Source organism: Artemia franciscana, unplaced genomic scaffold (assembly GCF_032884065.1).
Source record: "Artemia franciscana unplaced genomic scaffold, ASM3288406v1 PGA_scaffold_23, whole genome shotgun sequence".
NCBI lineage: Eukaryota > Metazoa > Arthropoda > Branchiopoda > Anostraca > Artemiidae > Artemia > Artemia franciscana.
The window spans coordinates 3,326,388-3,343,350 of record NW_027062649.1 but is presented as its reverse complement, the minus strand read 5'-3'; the positions used below and the strand labels follow the sequence as shown (position 1 = coordinate 3,343,350).

Genomic DNA, 16,963 nt, shown 5'->3' with positions numbered 1-16,963 from the left:
ATGATGAGGGGTACCAGAGAATGCCAGAGCGGCAGTCAGAGTGTGACATGGTAAAGTGAATTGACATGGTGTGTCACAGAGGGTTGGATTGCGAAAACATAAATCAATGAATTTGAAGCATGGTTTTAACAAGAAAGTATCTAAAAATGACTTAGAAATGATGAGGTGTGGCTGAGGGTGTCAGAGGGCCATCCATAGTCTGCCAAAGTGGCGTGAATTGCCACTGAGGGCATTACGTTCGGGGCGGACTGCAATAAAAGCCATGGATTTAATGCATGTTTTACCATGAAAATATCTAAAAAATACAAATAGAATAATTAGGGTGCCAGAGGGTGTCGTGTGTCATCCATAGTTTACCACGGTGGCGTGAATATGTATAGCCTTGGCTCAGAGAAACGTGGCATTTTTATTAAAACCTCTCGGAAATATATCTTAATATGGCTTAAGTTTACCTCTAAAAATACACTCCTCCTCTGGAATTGATTTCTAAGAGTAGCCACATATTTTCACGTTGTCGTGAACAGACACAGTCTTGGTTCAAAGAAACGTAGTATTTTCATTACAACCTCCCAGAAATAACCGAATGCATAATTGTGTCTTTATTCTTCGTTTGCAGTTTTCATTTTTCAATTGTGATTTTCCTAGTATTAAGATTTAAATTTATGGAAATGTGACAGGCAGGTGCGTCTGACAAAGCAATAGAAACAAGAGAATTTTTATAAAACCTTTCAGGAATGGCTCTTAATATGGCTTAAATTTACCTCTAATAACAACCCCCCCCCTTTTTGAATTGATTTCTAGGGTGGGGCAGCGACATGTTGTCACATTGGCGTGAATATGCATAGTCTTGTCTCAAAGAAATATGATGCTTTCATTACACCCTCTAAGAAATAGCCAAATACAAAAAAGTCTCTTTTTTCTTTGTTTGCGTGTTTCATGTTACTACTATCGGGACATAAATTAATGGAATATAACAGGCAGGTGAATCTAGTAGAGCAATAGAAACTAGGCTTTATCATTAATACCTTTCAGAAATATCTCTTAATATGGCTTAGATTTACGACTAATAAAAATCATCCCCCTCTGGGATTGCTCGCTAAAGTGGAGCAGCCACTTATTATCACTGTGGGGTGAATATGCATAATCTTGGCTCAAAGAAACATTGCTTTTTCATTAAAACCTCTCAGAAATAACCAAATGCAAATAAGTTTTTTTTCTTCGTTTCCGTGTTTCATTTAAAAAAAATATGTTTTTTTTAGTATCAAGATTTAAATTAAGGGAATGTAACAGGTAGGTGCATCTACTAAAGCAATAGAACCGGGGCATATTTCAGAAATATCTCTTAATATGGCTTAAATTTACCTCTAATAACAGCCCTCCCTCTCTAGAGGTACTTGCTAGGGTTGGGCAGCCACATATTCTCACCTTCGCGTGAAAATGCAGAGTGTTGGCTCAAAGAAACATGGAATTTTCTTTAAAACTTCTCAGAAATAACTAAATGCAAAAAAGTTTCTCTTTTTTCTTCGTTTGCGTGTTCCATTTTCAAAATTTGACTTTTCTAATATCAAGATTTAAATTAATGGGAAGTTACAGGTAAGTGCATGTAATTAGTCAAAAATCAATCACATTGAGATTCTTGCGTGCTCTCTCGCGGAAAGGATTGGAAACTTGCGATCCATATAATCATTTTAGAAAGTGGAACAGGGAAGTTTACCTGCTTGGAATAAGTTATCAAGTAGAAAATATTCCCTAAATCAAAATAACATCAATTGCCTCTTGGTCCAGCTATATAACGCTCCAATCAGTTGAGGTGAAATCTCTTTCAAATCCTAATGCAGATAAAAAATTTTGGATTATAGATTCATTTTAAATTATAGGATTATAGGTTCATTTTTGGACTATAGAAAAACACGCCTTGAAACAAAATGAAATCCCGAAGAAAAAATCTCTTAAAGTATCATACAACATCCCACGTGTGCATGGTCATTACGGAAAATTATGGTGGAATTGCAAGTCACGGGATTCAAAAGTCACAAGTCAAGGGAGAATATGTCATTCTCAGTTACAACCGGGGTTTTCCCACTTGACTAGTGGATCTCCGTCGGAATTGGTTGCTAGGGCCCCGGTTGAATTGACTTCTAGGACTTTGTTGGAATTGGTCGCTAGAATTAGAATTGACTGTTAGGGACGCGATGAATTGGCTAATAGGGTCACCAGTGAAATTGGATGCGAAGGCCCTGTTGGCACTGGTTGCTAGGGTCTCGGTGGTTAGGTTAGGAAATTACATGCCCGAGGAAATTACATGCTAGAATCCGCCGATGGAAATGCTTGCTAGGGATCCCGTTCGAATTGACTAGGACCCCCCCCCCAGTGGAAAAAGTTGCTAGGGGTCCGGTTGAATTAGTCGCTTAATTAGGTTAGGGGAGGGTCCCGGTGGAAAAAGGTTGCTAGGGCACCAGTGGAATTGGATGTCATGGGAGACTGCGTCATTCTCAGTTATAACCGATGGTTGCCACTTAACTAGTCCTCCAATTGGAAGCGGTTGCTATGGGGCTGGTGAAACTGGATGCTAAGGTCCCGGTTAAATTGACTGTTAGAGCCCAGTTGGAAATGGTTGCTTGGTTCCCTGGTGAAATTGACTGTTAGGGACCCATTGGAATTGGTTACTAATTAGAAATGGCTGCTAGGGTCCCCCGTTGAAATTGACTGCTAGGGCCCCGTTGGAATTGGTTACTAAGACCCCCTGTTGGAATTGGCTGTTAGGGACCCATTGGAATTGGTTACTAGGTTCATCAGTGAGACTGGGTAATAGGGCCCCGCTGATATTAGGTGCTAGGGCCTTCATGATCAGGTTAGGGGCCCGGGGAAATTAGATGCTTGGGTCCTCCGATTGAATTAATCGCTAGGGCCCCTGTTGGAACTGACTACTAGGCCCACCCCCCCAGTGGAAAAGATTGCTAGGGGCCCGGTTGAATTGGTGTTTAGATTAGGGTAGGCCACCAGTGATAAAAGGTTGCTAGGGGCTTGCTGGAATTACAAGTCACGGAGTCACAAGTCACGGGAGATTGCGTCATGCTCAGTTACAACCGATGGTTTCCCACTTCACTAGCGCCCCCGTCGGAATTGGTTGCTAGGAGCAAGATGGAATCGGTTGCTAGGGCCCCTGTTCAATTGACTGTTAGGGCCACGTTGGAAGTTCCTAGGGTTCCCGGTGGAATTGACTTCTAGGGCCCCTGTTTTAAATGGTTGCTAGGGGCCCCCCTATTGGAATTGACTGTTAGGGGTCCATTGTAATTGGTTACTAGGGTCCCCGTGAACTTTGATGCTAGAGCCCCGTTAGAGCTTGTTGCTAGGGTCCTCGGTGGTAATGTTAGGTTAGGAGCCCGATGAAATTAACTGGTAGCCCCTCCCCTCGTTGGAAAAGATTGCTAGGGGCCCAGTTGAATTGGTTGCTAGGTTAAACTAGGTAAGGGGGTTAGAAGGTGGGACAGGGAATTTTCAATGCATGAAATGAGTTATCACGTAGAAAGTATTCCCTGAACTAAAATAAAATCAATTGGGTTAAGAGTAAATCTCCTTCAAATCCCAATGTGGAAAAATATTTTTAGACTATAAAGGCTCCCTGAAAAAACGTACTGAAAGAAATTTAAATCTCCAAAAAGAACCTCGAAAAAAATACCTTGAAATAAAACGAAATTTCGAAAAAAAACCCTGAAAAAAAAACAAAATCCGAAAGAAGAAAAATCATAAAGTATTACGTAACATCCCACGTGTGTATCGCATGATAGAGTACTCCACGCGTTTGTCCTCCTTAGTTATAAACAGGGGTTCCCCACTAGACTGAAGGGACCCTGACTTCTAGCTAGTCACGGGAGAAAGCATAATTCTCCGTGAACTTTGATGCTAGAGCCCCGTTAGAGCTTGTTGCTAGGGTCCTCGGTGGTAATGTTAGGTTAGGAGCCCGATGAAATTGACTGATAGCCCCTCCCCTCGTTGGAAAAGATTGCTAGGGGCCCAGTTGAATTGGTTGCTAGGTTAAACTAGGTAAGGGGGTTAGAAGGTGGGACAGGGAATTTTCAATGCATGAAATGAGTTATCACGTAGAAAGTATTCCCTGAACTAAAATAAAATCAATTGGGTTAAGAGTAAATCTCCTTCAAATCCTAATGTGGACAAATATTTTTAGACTATAAAGGTTCCCTGATATAAAACGTATTGAAAGAAATTTAAATCTCCAAAAAGAACCTCGAAAAAAATACCTTGAAATAAAACGAAATTTCGAAAAAAAGCCCTGAAAAAAACAAAATCCGAAAGAAGAAAAATCATAAAGTATTACGTAACATCCCACGTGTGTATCGCATGATAGAGTACTCCACGCGTTTGTCCTCCTTAGTTATAAACAGGGGTTCCCCACTAGACTGAAGGGACCCTGACTTCTAGCTAGTCACGGGAGAAAGCATAATTCTCAGCTACAAACAAAGGCTTCCCACTTGACTGGCGGGGCCCTGACCTCTAACAAGTCATGGGAGAATGTGTCATTCACAGTTACAACCAGAGGTTTCCCACTTGAATAGTGGTCCCCCTGTTGGAATTGGTTGCTAGGTCCCTGGTGATATTGGATGCTAGGGCCTCAGTTAAATTCACTGCTAGAGCCTGGTTGGAAGTGGTTGCTAAGCTCTCCATGGAATAAACTGCTAGGGGTCCGTTTAAATTGGTTTCTAGGGCTCCAAGAGAAATTGGATGCTAGGGCCCCGTTGGAATTGGTTGATAGGGCCACCAGCAGTAAGGTTATATGAGAAGCCCGGTGAAATCGGATGCCAGGGCTTCCCGATGAAATTGCTCACTAGAACACCCGTCGGAATTTACTGCTAGACCCCCCGTAGTAAAAGGTTTTTAGGGGCCCAGTTGGATTGGTTGTTATGTCAGGTTAGGTTAGGGGGTTTGTAAAAAGGCTGATAGGGGTCCAGTGGTATTGCAAGTTACGGGAGTCACAAGTCACAAGTCTCGGTAGAATGCGTAGCTCTCAGTTATAACCGGTAATTACCACTTGAATAGTGGTCCCTCCGTTAGAATTGGTTGCTAAGGGCCCGATGGAATTGGATGCTAGGGCTCCGTTGGAAATGGCTGCTAGGGCCCTATGTAGAATTGACTGCTAGGGCCAAGTTGTAATTGGTTGCTATGGTCCCCGTTGGAATAGACTGCTAGGGGCTATTTGGAATTGATTGCTAGGACCTCCAGTGAAATTGGATGCTAGGGCCCCGTTGGATTTGGTTGCTAGGGCTCCGGTGGGTTGGTTAGGCTAGGGGGTCAGTGACATTGGATGCTTCAGCCCAAATGGAATTGTTCGCTAAGGCCTCCGTTGGAATGGACTACTAGGGCCCCAGATGGACGAGGTTGGTAGGGACCCAGTTGAATTGGTTGCTAGGTTGAATTAGTTTAGGGGGACCCCGTTGAAAAAGGCTGCTAGGAGGACGGTAGAATTGCTCACTATGGCCCGGCTTAATGAAGGTTCCCAAATAGTGGTCTTGAAGGTTTTTCCCTGGCCCTCGTGGGGTTTTTGAAACATCAAAGAAACTATGATGTAATGTCTATGTTTGCTTCATGATTCGGCAGAGCCCCCTGAACTCTAACAAGTCATGCGAGAATGCGTCATAATTAACATAGGTAAACAATCTCCTATTACGTAGCATGAAAAGCCTTGAAATGTTTTGAAATGTTTCGAAAAAGGTCCGGAAGAAAATGTCTTAAAAACGTCGTGAAATGTCTTGAAACGTCTTGAAAATACGTCCTATGGAAAAATGTTTTAAAAACATCTTGAAATGTCTTGAAGAAAACAATCCCTATGATGTAACGCGTACATTTGCATCAAGATTTGGCGGCGCCCTGGAGGTTTTTAAACACTCAAAGAAACTGTTACGTAACAGACAGCTGCATCTCTTAGAAAACATTCCCTACGACTTAGTAAGCACCTGTATCTTGAAGAACACATTCCCTACTATCTAACATGCACTTAAATCTCGAAGAAGTCTTATAAAAAAAAATTGTGGCTGGGATTCAAAGAAACAGGGCTGCCATTAAATTCATTATGATGTCACTACTCTGGTTCAGGAGTATGTAATCGATGGAATATTCCCAATTATGGACAGATCTTTCTCTTTGTTAGTATAGTTATAAGAATGTCTTCTATCTATCTTCCTTTGATTTTTTTTATTGACGTTCAAATTTGCAACGGAGAGAAAAAGAAAGATAAAAGGAGGGAAAGAGAGAGAAAGCAAAAGATAGAGCAAGATAGAGAGAGGGAAATACAGGGAGAGACAGAGAGATAGAAAAAAAGAGAGAGAGCGAGAGAGACGAAAAACAGAAAGACAGACAGACACAAATACAGACAGACAGAATGACGAACCATAGAATGATAAGTGATGAGAAAGAAACAGGGAGAAAGGATTAATAAAGATAAGGAGAAAAAAGGAGGATATCTTACCTTCTGTCAACTTCAAGGATTTTCATATCCATGCTATGTTGGGTAGTAAAAACATTACACGCTCCTTGTATTACAGCTTCTCGTGTTTCTGGCATTGCTACTGGTGTACAAACTGCCAATAAAACTGGTTCTGGTCTAGATGATAAAGCCATTGGTACCAAGTAATGACCTTCTACGATGACTATCTATAATTTATACTTAATTAGATATACGCTTTGGATATACCTGTAAGACCTTTACCTTTGCAAAAGGGGAAAGAAAAGGGGTCAAGAATTTTTTTCTTAAAAGTGAAACACTTTACCCCCGTTTAATCTACTTTCATGTTTTTTTTTTACAGTTCTTTCTTTAAATTAGTCGTGTCACAGCTCCCTGTCCAGAGAAGATAAAAAAAAATTAATTGTGGGATTCGTAGCCAACCAAAAGTAAAAAGCAGCTATTTTTCTCTTGCTCATTTTACCACTAAAGCTTTTTAAAGATCAGAGTACATTCTTTTGCGCTTGTTGCCAAGTCAATGTGTTTTATGTTAGTGGCAATATCAAGGTTGCAAAACAGTCACATTATTCATTTAGTGTTTGCCACAAGGAATGCCATATAGCCTCGTCTTTCTAGCCCTGGTTTTATTTACCTATTGTTGAGGTGTACAATTTTAAGCCAGATTTTACCCATTTACCTGTTTAAACTATTTTACTTTGTTTATTGACTGATGTTATTTCACCATTTGTAGACATCCAGTCATTTTGCATCTAGCAACGGTAATTTAAATTTTTTTTTTTAGTATTAATTACTATTTTACTGTTTTTACCCTTTCGTTTTTTAAATTTTATTTTACCAAAACACTATTTTTTGCATTTGGCACTGATAATAATACAATAATGATATAAGACAGCCGAGCTCACAGATGAAACGCAATGTTCGTTCAATTTAACTTCCTAAATAAGCTGATTCTCTTTTTTGAATTATGCAATTATTCATTGTGACGTCTTTTACAAGTCAGCCACATTATTCATTTAGCCTGCATATAGAGTCTCTATTCATAATCTGCAATTGGAGAATTTTTTAGACTAAAAACTGGGCAAAAGTACTTATGTCAAAATAAAATAATCAGATCAGTGGCGTCAATTGGGGAGGGGGCAGTGGCAACCATGGATTTAAGAAAGCAAATTTTGTCGATACTGTCACCGAAAATGTTTTTTTTTTAGATTTTCATTTGTAAAAACAACAAAATTACCCCCTTCCTAAATTTCTTATCAAAAAAAAAAAAAAAAAATCGAACTGAGCAGTCAAGGAAAAGCCATCAACCGATTTGGGTTTCACAAGTGATATTTACTGATACGTAAAAGCATTTTTTTTTTATTGTAATTTTACGCTTTTATGAACGCTGCAAAGTCATAAACCTCTAGGTTTTGACTGATTCTCATAAGTCAATCTCATTCAAACTAGCTACCTTCCTACATTGAGTTGAGCCAAGACCAAGCTAAACACGAAACTCGTTTTTAAATCTTGATTAAACCAGCAGAAAGTTTTCTTGAGCTTTTCAGTGTTGCGGGATCATTGAGTTGAGTTTCTGGGTATTAAATCAACAGCGTCGCATTGCCTATGTCGAGTGGTATATGTGTTTATTTGCTCCGGTTTTCTTGGTGGGGTCTGTGCGTTAGCAAAACCCTAACGCTGCACATAGGTTCTGCATCTACTATAAATCGAATTTGTTTCTATGCGTCATAAACGTTAACTTGGAAAACAAAAGCACAGTATCAAAACATACCATCAATGACTAGTGATGACAAAATATGCAAGAACAAAGTTGACAACAACAATAAAAACATAACGGGCTTTTCAAATCCGGCAGTCTTTTTAAAACAATATATATATATATATATATATATATATATATATATATATATATATATATATATATATATATATATATATATATATATATATATACTAGCTGTTGGGGGTGGCGCTTCGCGCCAGCCCAACACCTAGTTGGTGGGGGCGCTTCGCGCCCCCCCCAAGCCCCCCCGCGCACGTAAGTCGTTACGCACCATTGTAGTTGTGTCCCTGTGTACCACCTATGAATATAGATAGATTTATATATGTGTTTTGATTTACGTAAAACTTGCGAATATACAACATTCTTGGCTTTCCCATTGTTTGTGCATATACAAAGCCTTATGTACTTATAATGACGTCATATGCAAACGCTCTTTTTACAAACAAACTAACAAGCATACACACAACTCGTTTTTATATAGATAGATAGATAGATAGATAGATACAATACAAATTAACTGCGTAAAACTTGCAAATATACAACATTCTTCGCTGTCCAATTGTCGCTGCATATAAATAGATTGTCAGGTTTACCGACCCTCGAACATGCAACGTACAATTGTCCATGGGAAAAACAATCAGTATTAAGATCTATACCATATTTTTCTAATGATTGACCTTGAGCTTTGTTGCTGGTGATTGCAAATGCTGATCGAATTGGGAATTGCAATCTTTTAAATTGAAAAGGCAGATCCGTTGGAATCATGGGAATGCGAGGAATAAGAACAGCCTCACCCTCAAAAGGCCTGTCAAGATTGTGGCCTCTATTACGTTTTCCATTGCTTTTTTTTACGGCAAGTCGCGTGCCATTGCAAAGCTCTGGTGGGTTTATATTTCTTAACAGTATTATTGGTACGCCTATTTTTAGTTGTAGCACTTGTGGTGGATACCCTGAAAGATTCACGGAATTTAAAAATTCAGATGGATAATTAACCGCCTCATTTGGTTCCAAAACTGTGTCGACTGACTTGTAAAGGACTGCCTGGTCTCGAATCTTGGTCAAAACAATATTGTTGATTTCGTGGACGTCTATATTTTTGGGTGCAAGAATCGCTCTTTCGCTTAGCCATTTATTATTTTTATAATTGTTTAGAATATTCGGAAATACTTTTTTCAATCAATTCATTTTTGGACGTCACTAAATTACAGAATTCAGCAGGTAGTTGTATACGTCCTGAAATTGAGTCTACTGGGAGCTTTCCGTTTCCAATTGCCAGCAATTGATCTGAAAATGTTTGACCAGAGTCATCGTTTTGCAATCGGAAACGAATATTTGTAGTTAATTTTAATGTTTTTACTTGTGCCCATAAATTAGAATTTTTCAGGCAAGCATTCATTTCGTCTGCAGGGGTTGATCTAGGTATTATAGGTAATGTTTGCCTGAAATCTCCCGCAGGCAATATTAATGTGCTGCCAAAGGGTTTCGAATTCCCTCGCAAATCTTTCAAACATTGATCCAGAGCCTCGAGCGATTTTTTGTGTGCCATTGTGCACTGGTCCAAAATAATAAGTTTGCATTGCTGCAATACTTTACCTATCCCAGATGATTTGGAAATATTGCTCGTGGGAGTTTCTGTAGAATGCAAATTCAGAGGCAATTTCAAAGCGGAATGAGTAGTTCTTCCACCAGGCAGGAACGTTGCGGTTATTCCAGACGACGCAATTGCCAACGCTATATCATTTTTTGATCGAATTGATGCCAGAATCAGTTTTATCACAAACGTTTTACCAGTACCTCCTGGCACATCCAAAAAGAAAATTTCTCCAACGTTGTTATCGACACAATGCTTTATCGTATCATAAATGTCTTTTTGTTCCGACGTTAACTTGGAAATGTTATTTTGTACATACGACAATAGATCACTCGTACTGTAACTTTGTTCACGATCCAATTCTACACATGTCGAAACAGCAGCGGTATGATTAGGTGAAGGCATTCCCAAATCCTGAAGAGGTTTGTTTGCCATACATACGCACAAATCTTCTATAATAACCAAAGTGTAGTTATAAATTTCTGATGTAAAATCAAAAGTCATGTCTGACGTCTCTAACCGTTTTCGATGGAGTATATCTTCGGACATTTTTTATTTATATTTTTCCCATAGCTCTGTAGGAGCTGAGGGAGAGCAAGTTGTTAGTATGATGCCAAACAATGCACGAATTTGACTTGGAGTTGACGTTTCGCACACGTCATTAATGCAGTTATCCCAGTGTTGGTCATTCTCCAATAAATTCAGAGCTTGGCATGCACTACGGTAAGTGTCATGTATAGTACCGTTTACAGTTCTCAAATACTAAAAGGACGTCGGACCGGGTACATTCATCAAAAGCAGGCGTAGAAAGAAGCATTCATGTTGATTGGGGTGAACAGTGTAGAGTCTGCCTATCGTTGTGTCTTTGAAGATGGTAGTTTGGCCGTCGACTGACTTACCCTGTTTTCGACGTTCAAATACCTTATTTTTAGTATTCCACGTGTAATACGAAGGCACTTCAGTATACAGCAGTTTTTTTTTCAAAAGAATCATTTTTGCATAGCGAAAAGACAGCAGTTAACTTTGTATCCGGTGGATTTGGGGCTCTTTGTTGTACGTTGGATTCCGAAAAATGAACACGTTGACCATTCTGTAAATGTACCGCTTTGTGAACAACAGCTGGACTACGTTCATAAATCGGAAATGAAAGAATTCACCAAACAGCTTCATTACTGCTTATGTATCTTCCAGCCTGATATTGTACGATTTTGTCGATATCTTTGATTTCGGACTGCAAGCCAAAAACTGCCATGTCACTGCCTTTGTTGACGTATTTACATATGTATTTGATTGCCTTTACGGAGTTACAGTATTCAACGTTTATGTGTGCATTATATGTTTTAGATAATAATGGGGAATATGGAACAACCCACTAGTTATCTACTTCGATGGTGGTACCATTACGCTTCTTTATTATTACTGTTTTACCGCCATCTTCAGTAGATCTTCTTCTATATTGTGGGTAATCATCATTGCCAGTAATTGTGTTGGATACTAAAAGTCGAGGATATTGCTTTGTGCACCTTCCTTTGGCCATGCATGGTGAATTTTCGTTCAGTGCACCGCAAGGTCCATGTATCATATTTTTTACAACAATATCATATAACCCCTCATGGACATTTTCATCATGTACTAGCTGTTGGGGTGGCGCTTCGCGTAACCCCAACACCTAGTTGGTGGGGCGCTTCGCAACCCCCCCCCAAGCCCCCCCGCGCGCGTAAGTCGTTACGCGCCATATTAGTTACGCGCCATTGTAGTTGTGTCCCTGTGTCCCACCTGTGAATAGATATATATATATATATATATATATATATATATATATATATATATATATATATATATATATATATATATATATATATATATATATATATATATATATATATATATATATATATATCATGAACAGAGAAATCACAAATGCAACAGCACAAACACATAAAAAAAAGAGACAGAAGGAGAAAAGGAAGACTGTTTTCCAAAATTAGTGATTAATATAGACCAGCACTTGAATGAGGCCTTAACCCTACTCATCCATACAATCACATAGGTCAAACAGCATAGGCAAACACAATCAACCATAAAGAATAATCCATGGACAGGCAGTCATGTCGTCAATAAGTATAAGTCGTCATTTACCAAACAATAGAAAAAATAATAAAGACAAATAATTCAGAGGCAACAACCCAACACAAAAAAAAAAAAAAATGAAGTATTTTTAAGTTATGAGCGGGTGATTGGATCTTAATGAAATTTGATTTTTAGAATGATATTCTGTCTCAGAGCTCTAATTTCAAATCCCGACCGGATCTGATGACATTGGGGGGAGTTGGAGGGGGGAAACATAGTCCCGGTTTTGCTACTTAAGGCACTTTCAGGTAAGCTAGGACGATGAAATTTGGCAAGCGTATCAGGGACCGGACCAGATTAAATTAGAAATAGTCGTTTTCCCGATTTGACCATCTTGGGGGGGGGGGGGAGTGGGGGCCTGATTCGGAAAAAAACAGAAAAAATGAAGTATTTTCAACTTATGAGCGGGTGATTGGATCTTAATGAAATTTGATGTTTGGAATGATATTGTGTCTCAAAGCTCCTAGTTTAAATCCGGACCGGATCTGATGACATTGGGGGGAGTTGGAGGGGGGAAACCTAAAATCTTGGAAAACACTTAGAGTGGAGCGATCGGGATAAAACTTGATGGAAAAAATAAGCGCAAGTCCCAGATACATGATTGACATAATCGGAACTGATTCGCTCTCTATGGGGTAGTTGGGGGGGCGGAGTAATTCTTAATAATTAGAAAAAATGAGGTATTTTCAACTTACGAACGGGTGATCGGATATCAATGAAATTTGATGTTTAGAAGGATATCGTGTCTTAGAGCTCTTATTTTAAATCCCGACCCGATCTGGTGACGGAGGTGGGGAGTTGGGAGGGAGAAACCTAAGACTTGGAAAACACTTAGAGTGGGGGGGGGGGTATTTCTGAAAAATTAAAAAAATGAGGTATTTTTAACTTACGAAAGGGTGATCGGATCTCAATGAAATTTGATATTTAGAATGATATCGTGGCTCAGAGCTCTTATTTTAAACCCGACCGGATCTGGTGACATTGGGGGGGGGGGGAGTTGGGAGGGGGAAATCTTGGAAAAACACTTGGAGTGGAGGAATCGGGATGAAGCTTGGTGGATAGAATAAACAAATGTCCTTGATACGTGATTGACAGAATCGTAATGGATTAGCTCGCTTTGGGGGAGTTGGGGGGAGGGGTTCAGTGATTTGGCGAGTTTGGTGCTTCTGGACGTGCTAGGGCGATGAAAATTGGTAGGCGTGTCCGGGAGCTGCACAGTTTGACTTGATAAAGTCGTTTTCCCAGATTCGACCATCTGGGGGGCAAAGGGAGAGGAAAAATTAGAAAAAAATAGGTATTTATAAGTGGGTGATCGGATATTAATGAATTTTGATATTTAGAAGGACTTTGGTGACTCAGAGCTCTTATTTTAAATCTTGACCGGCATTAAGCCTCTTATTTTCCTTTTTAAATCAATCTATTGATTCATAGAATTTTGTTAGAGCTCATACCATATGATCTCTTGGCTCTTAGCTCTTCTCGCCTCGTCACAAGTGCCATAATGGCACAAGTGCCAACAGAGCAGATCCATTCCGGTTATGTCAATAACGTATCTAGGTCTTTTGCTTATTTTTTCCCATCAAGTTTCATCCCGATCCTTCCACTCAAAGCGTTTTCCAAGATTTTAGGTTTTCCCCCTCCAACTCCCCCCAATGTCATCAGATCTGGTCAGGATTTAAAATAAGAGCTCTGAGACACGATATCATTCCTAACATCAAATTTCATTAAGATCCCATCACCCGCTCATAAGTTAAAAATACTTAATTTTTTCTATTTTTTCCGAATTAACAGCCAAGGTTAATACCAAGTGCCATAAAAACAAGTTGTAAAAAAGGTGGAGAAAAAGAGTGGAGAAAAAGACAGCAAAGGCATGAATATAAATGAATCGAAAATTAAAACTAGATCAACCATTTGTAATTCTCCACATCCTGACCAGGAATAATCTTCAAAACGCGTCATTTCATTGACGAACGATTCTTCGGAGTTGCAGAAGCCAGATTCAGTTTATTTGCAAGCTAGGGGATGTTGATACATGATCAAAACACCTTTCCCTGTGGTTTAAATAAAAGAGAGAAACACATGTATCTTCAGATAAAAATAAAAGAAAAAAGAAAACAAGCAGTAAGAAAAAAAGAAAAAGAGAGAAAAGAGCAGAAGCCACCCCAGTTTGAGTATAATTAAATCAAAATTAGAACTAAATCTTTCTTTCATAAGTCCCAGCATCCCGACAAGGAATACTTCTAAGCACACATCTTCATTGATGAGCGATTTTTTGGAATCATTTCAGCCAGATTCAATTTATTTACAACATCTTAACGGGGATCCAGTATCTTAACGTAAATCAAGCCTGTCTGATTTACGCAGAGGAAGATGAGGCTTCTTGGGGTGAGCACGGGTGGAAGAAACGGGTCTCCTAAAAATGGCCTTACCACAGAAATAGTTTTATTATCGAAATAATAGAAAACTAATCTGCGAAAAAAAATAATACTTTGAACAAAGAATTTTGATCCTTCTTCATATCTTTGAGATTTTTTTCCTTCTTGGAACAAGCAGACGCTGAGAAATTCACTGAGCGGAGAGGAGCATGAGCGGTTATCGGAGTCCTTCCAAACTTTGAATCTTTTTCAATTCCATAGTCATCTTTCACCTAGAACATTGACAACATCTGTATTTTTCTGTGGGGCTCGCACAATTAAAACTAAAAGGTTCCATAATTAACAGCAAGGGTGAATCTATGTTTGTTTGTTGTTGTTTTTTTTTTTGGGGGGGGGGGCAAATCCGTCCCCCCTCTGGATACGGCCTTATTTTAAAGTATCATGGAAAGAGAAAATGAAATCTAATCACTTGAAAGTGTAAAATAATTCTTACGATAATTAAAGTAGTTTACTTGTCACTGCTCAATTTATACAGTTTACATCACGAGACTTGCAGGTAGGAAAAAATATATAGCATAAGGCACACGCAGATCCCTATAGTGATCATTTGCTGCCAGGATCACCTTACAACCAGAAGTAGTGCTCTGAAGCCCATCCTTAAAGTATCAAGATCAGAGAAAATGAAATGGGGTTGCTCGAAGTGGTAAAGTGAAAATACACACAACCATATATATCTTACAAAATAAGGAACAAATCTGAAAGTACTATTTTTATGAAACAGACCTCAATATGTTGTTGTGCAGACTTCAGTAGGGATGGGGGGAAAATTTAAAAAAGGGAGAGTGGATGACGAATCAGTAAGATCTAAGCCCAAAACACACAGCACCAGATAACACAAAAAGATGTAGGTTTCCTTTGAAGGTGGTGTGGTCCCCTGAAATTAACAAATTGTTAATGTTTTAATTTTTACGGAGCAAAATGCTGTCAAATTCAAGCAACTAATATTGGTTATTTATTTTCACGGTTCAACCTGGTAACACCGACGAGAATGTTCTTCTGCCCTAAGGAGCTCATAATTTTAAAACAACCATAAGAGAAATCCGGGTTTCTAAGCGTTAATTTACCTACGAAAAGTCTAGGGGAAATAATTACTCAAAACTCATGTCCTTTGTACTTTAAGCATTAGAATAATGCGCCAGCGGAACACCATTTGACCAATACTGTCTTGTTGGTATTTTTTATCCTCAACTGACAAAAAATTATAACTATAATATAAAATAATACTAATTATTATAGTAATAATTATACTTAAACTAATAATTATACTAATTATACTAATAACTATAATACAAAGTAATAACTTTATTCGACAATATCTTAATTTCTGGGCAGTGTCTCACCAAGCAAGACATAGAACGCCCTTGTCTCCTAAGAAATGTGAAATCCCAGGTATACACGTACCATTCAATAATAAAAGGCAACAAAGAGACTACAAAACCAATTAATCAGAAATAAAATGAGCCTCTAAAAAACCTGTGAAAAGTCAAATTGTACAGCTGATTTCCACTAGGTTTTAGCTTTTAGTCGGGTTCTATACCTGTTACCGCGGGACTGCAATTTCCACCGTATGGTATTTTTATTTCCCCGTATGGTACTCTTATGGATACTTTTATCAACAGTTATAAATAAATTATCGTCAACTGTCAGTTATTTTAATGTGGGTTCAGTTGTTTCCCGCTATTGGTTCATAGAGGGTATCTACGTTGGGCTAGTACATCTGCTCTGCATCTACTAGTACCTCTAGTATACCTATATTAACTGATAAGTCATTGATCAGTTTGTGATGAGTGGATGGAAGAACATCTAATTAAACATTAGATTGACAGTATTGTCTATTTAAAAGTTGTAATTCTTTGTCTTTATTTTCTAGTTGACAGAGGCTCTAAGAAGCGACCCCAAAGATACTTATCTTTTGACTAGAAATAATCTTGGATCTTACTTTTCGACTCAAAACTCAAAGAATAGTTGGAGATTATATGATATCGAGTGATACCTCTGATGGCAGCAGCGATGTCAGGTGGTAAGGATCAATATATGTTGGCAGATATTATTTTATTTTCAGAATGTATTGTCCATTATTGCCGATTGTTAATTATTATCAAATAATTTTAGTAGAACCTCCTCAGGCACATCATCGCAGGCACACCATTCTTTCAGCAGATATCAATCCCGGGGTATACAAAGCTCCTTTCTCCAGGGAAAGGCACCTTGATCATTGCCTTAATTCCTTTAAAATAAAGTAGTTTTAGTTGACCAGAGTATTTTTATAACAATGCCTGAAACCTGAAACAATGATAGTTTTGAGCGTCTGTATGCCAGTAGGTTTCAGGTGTCCAGTAAACATCTCATTCTCTGGTGTGCAGTAGACATATCTCGGACAATGACTAAAAATTGAAATTTCTGGCTATACAAAATGCCTAAAACTGTTGTTCTGGCTACGCTTTTTCGTTTCAGGCAATCAAAACGCCACTTTTGTGTAGAGGAAGAAGGAGAAAAACTGGGCAATTATTGGTGGCACCATCTATTTGGGACGTCATTGCAATACCGAAACC

At 38.8% G+C, this 16,963-nt stretch overlaps 2 protein-coding genes across 7 annotated transcripts in view; one reads left to right on the top strand and one right to left on the bottom strand.

The window, feature by feature from the left end:
* The window catches only part of LOC136041519 (exosome complex component RRP46-like), a gene marked incomplete at its 5' end in the record, with an annotated part of 363,665 nt that overhangs the window by 153,198 nt on the left and 193,504 nt on the right, over positions 1-16,963 (top strand). The window lies entirely within an intron of this gene.
* LOC136041468 (PAS domain-containing protein cky-1-like) overlaps positions 1-16,963 on the bottom strand; it is a 121,395-nt gene that overhangs the window by 23,517 nt on the left and 80,915 nt on the right. For 4 of the 6 annotated variants that reach the window (XM_065726157.1, XM_065726156.1, XM_065726160.1 and 1 more), the window contains 2 exons: positions 14,465-14,623; positions 6,482-6,666 (listed from right to left, as the gene is read on the bottom strand). In XM_065726157.1, coding sequence (XP_065582229.1) covers positions 6,482-6,666; positions 14,465-14,623 — 344 coding nt within the window. Of the gene's footprint in view, positions 1-1,714; positions 1,830-6,481; positions 6,667-14,464; positions 14,624-16,963 lie in introns of those variants that run through there. The other 2 variants (XM_065726159.1, XM_065726161.1) reach the window with 2 other exon arrangements.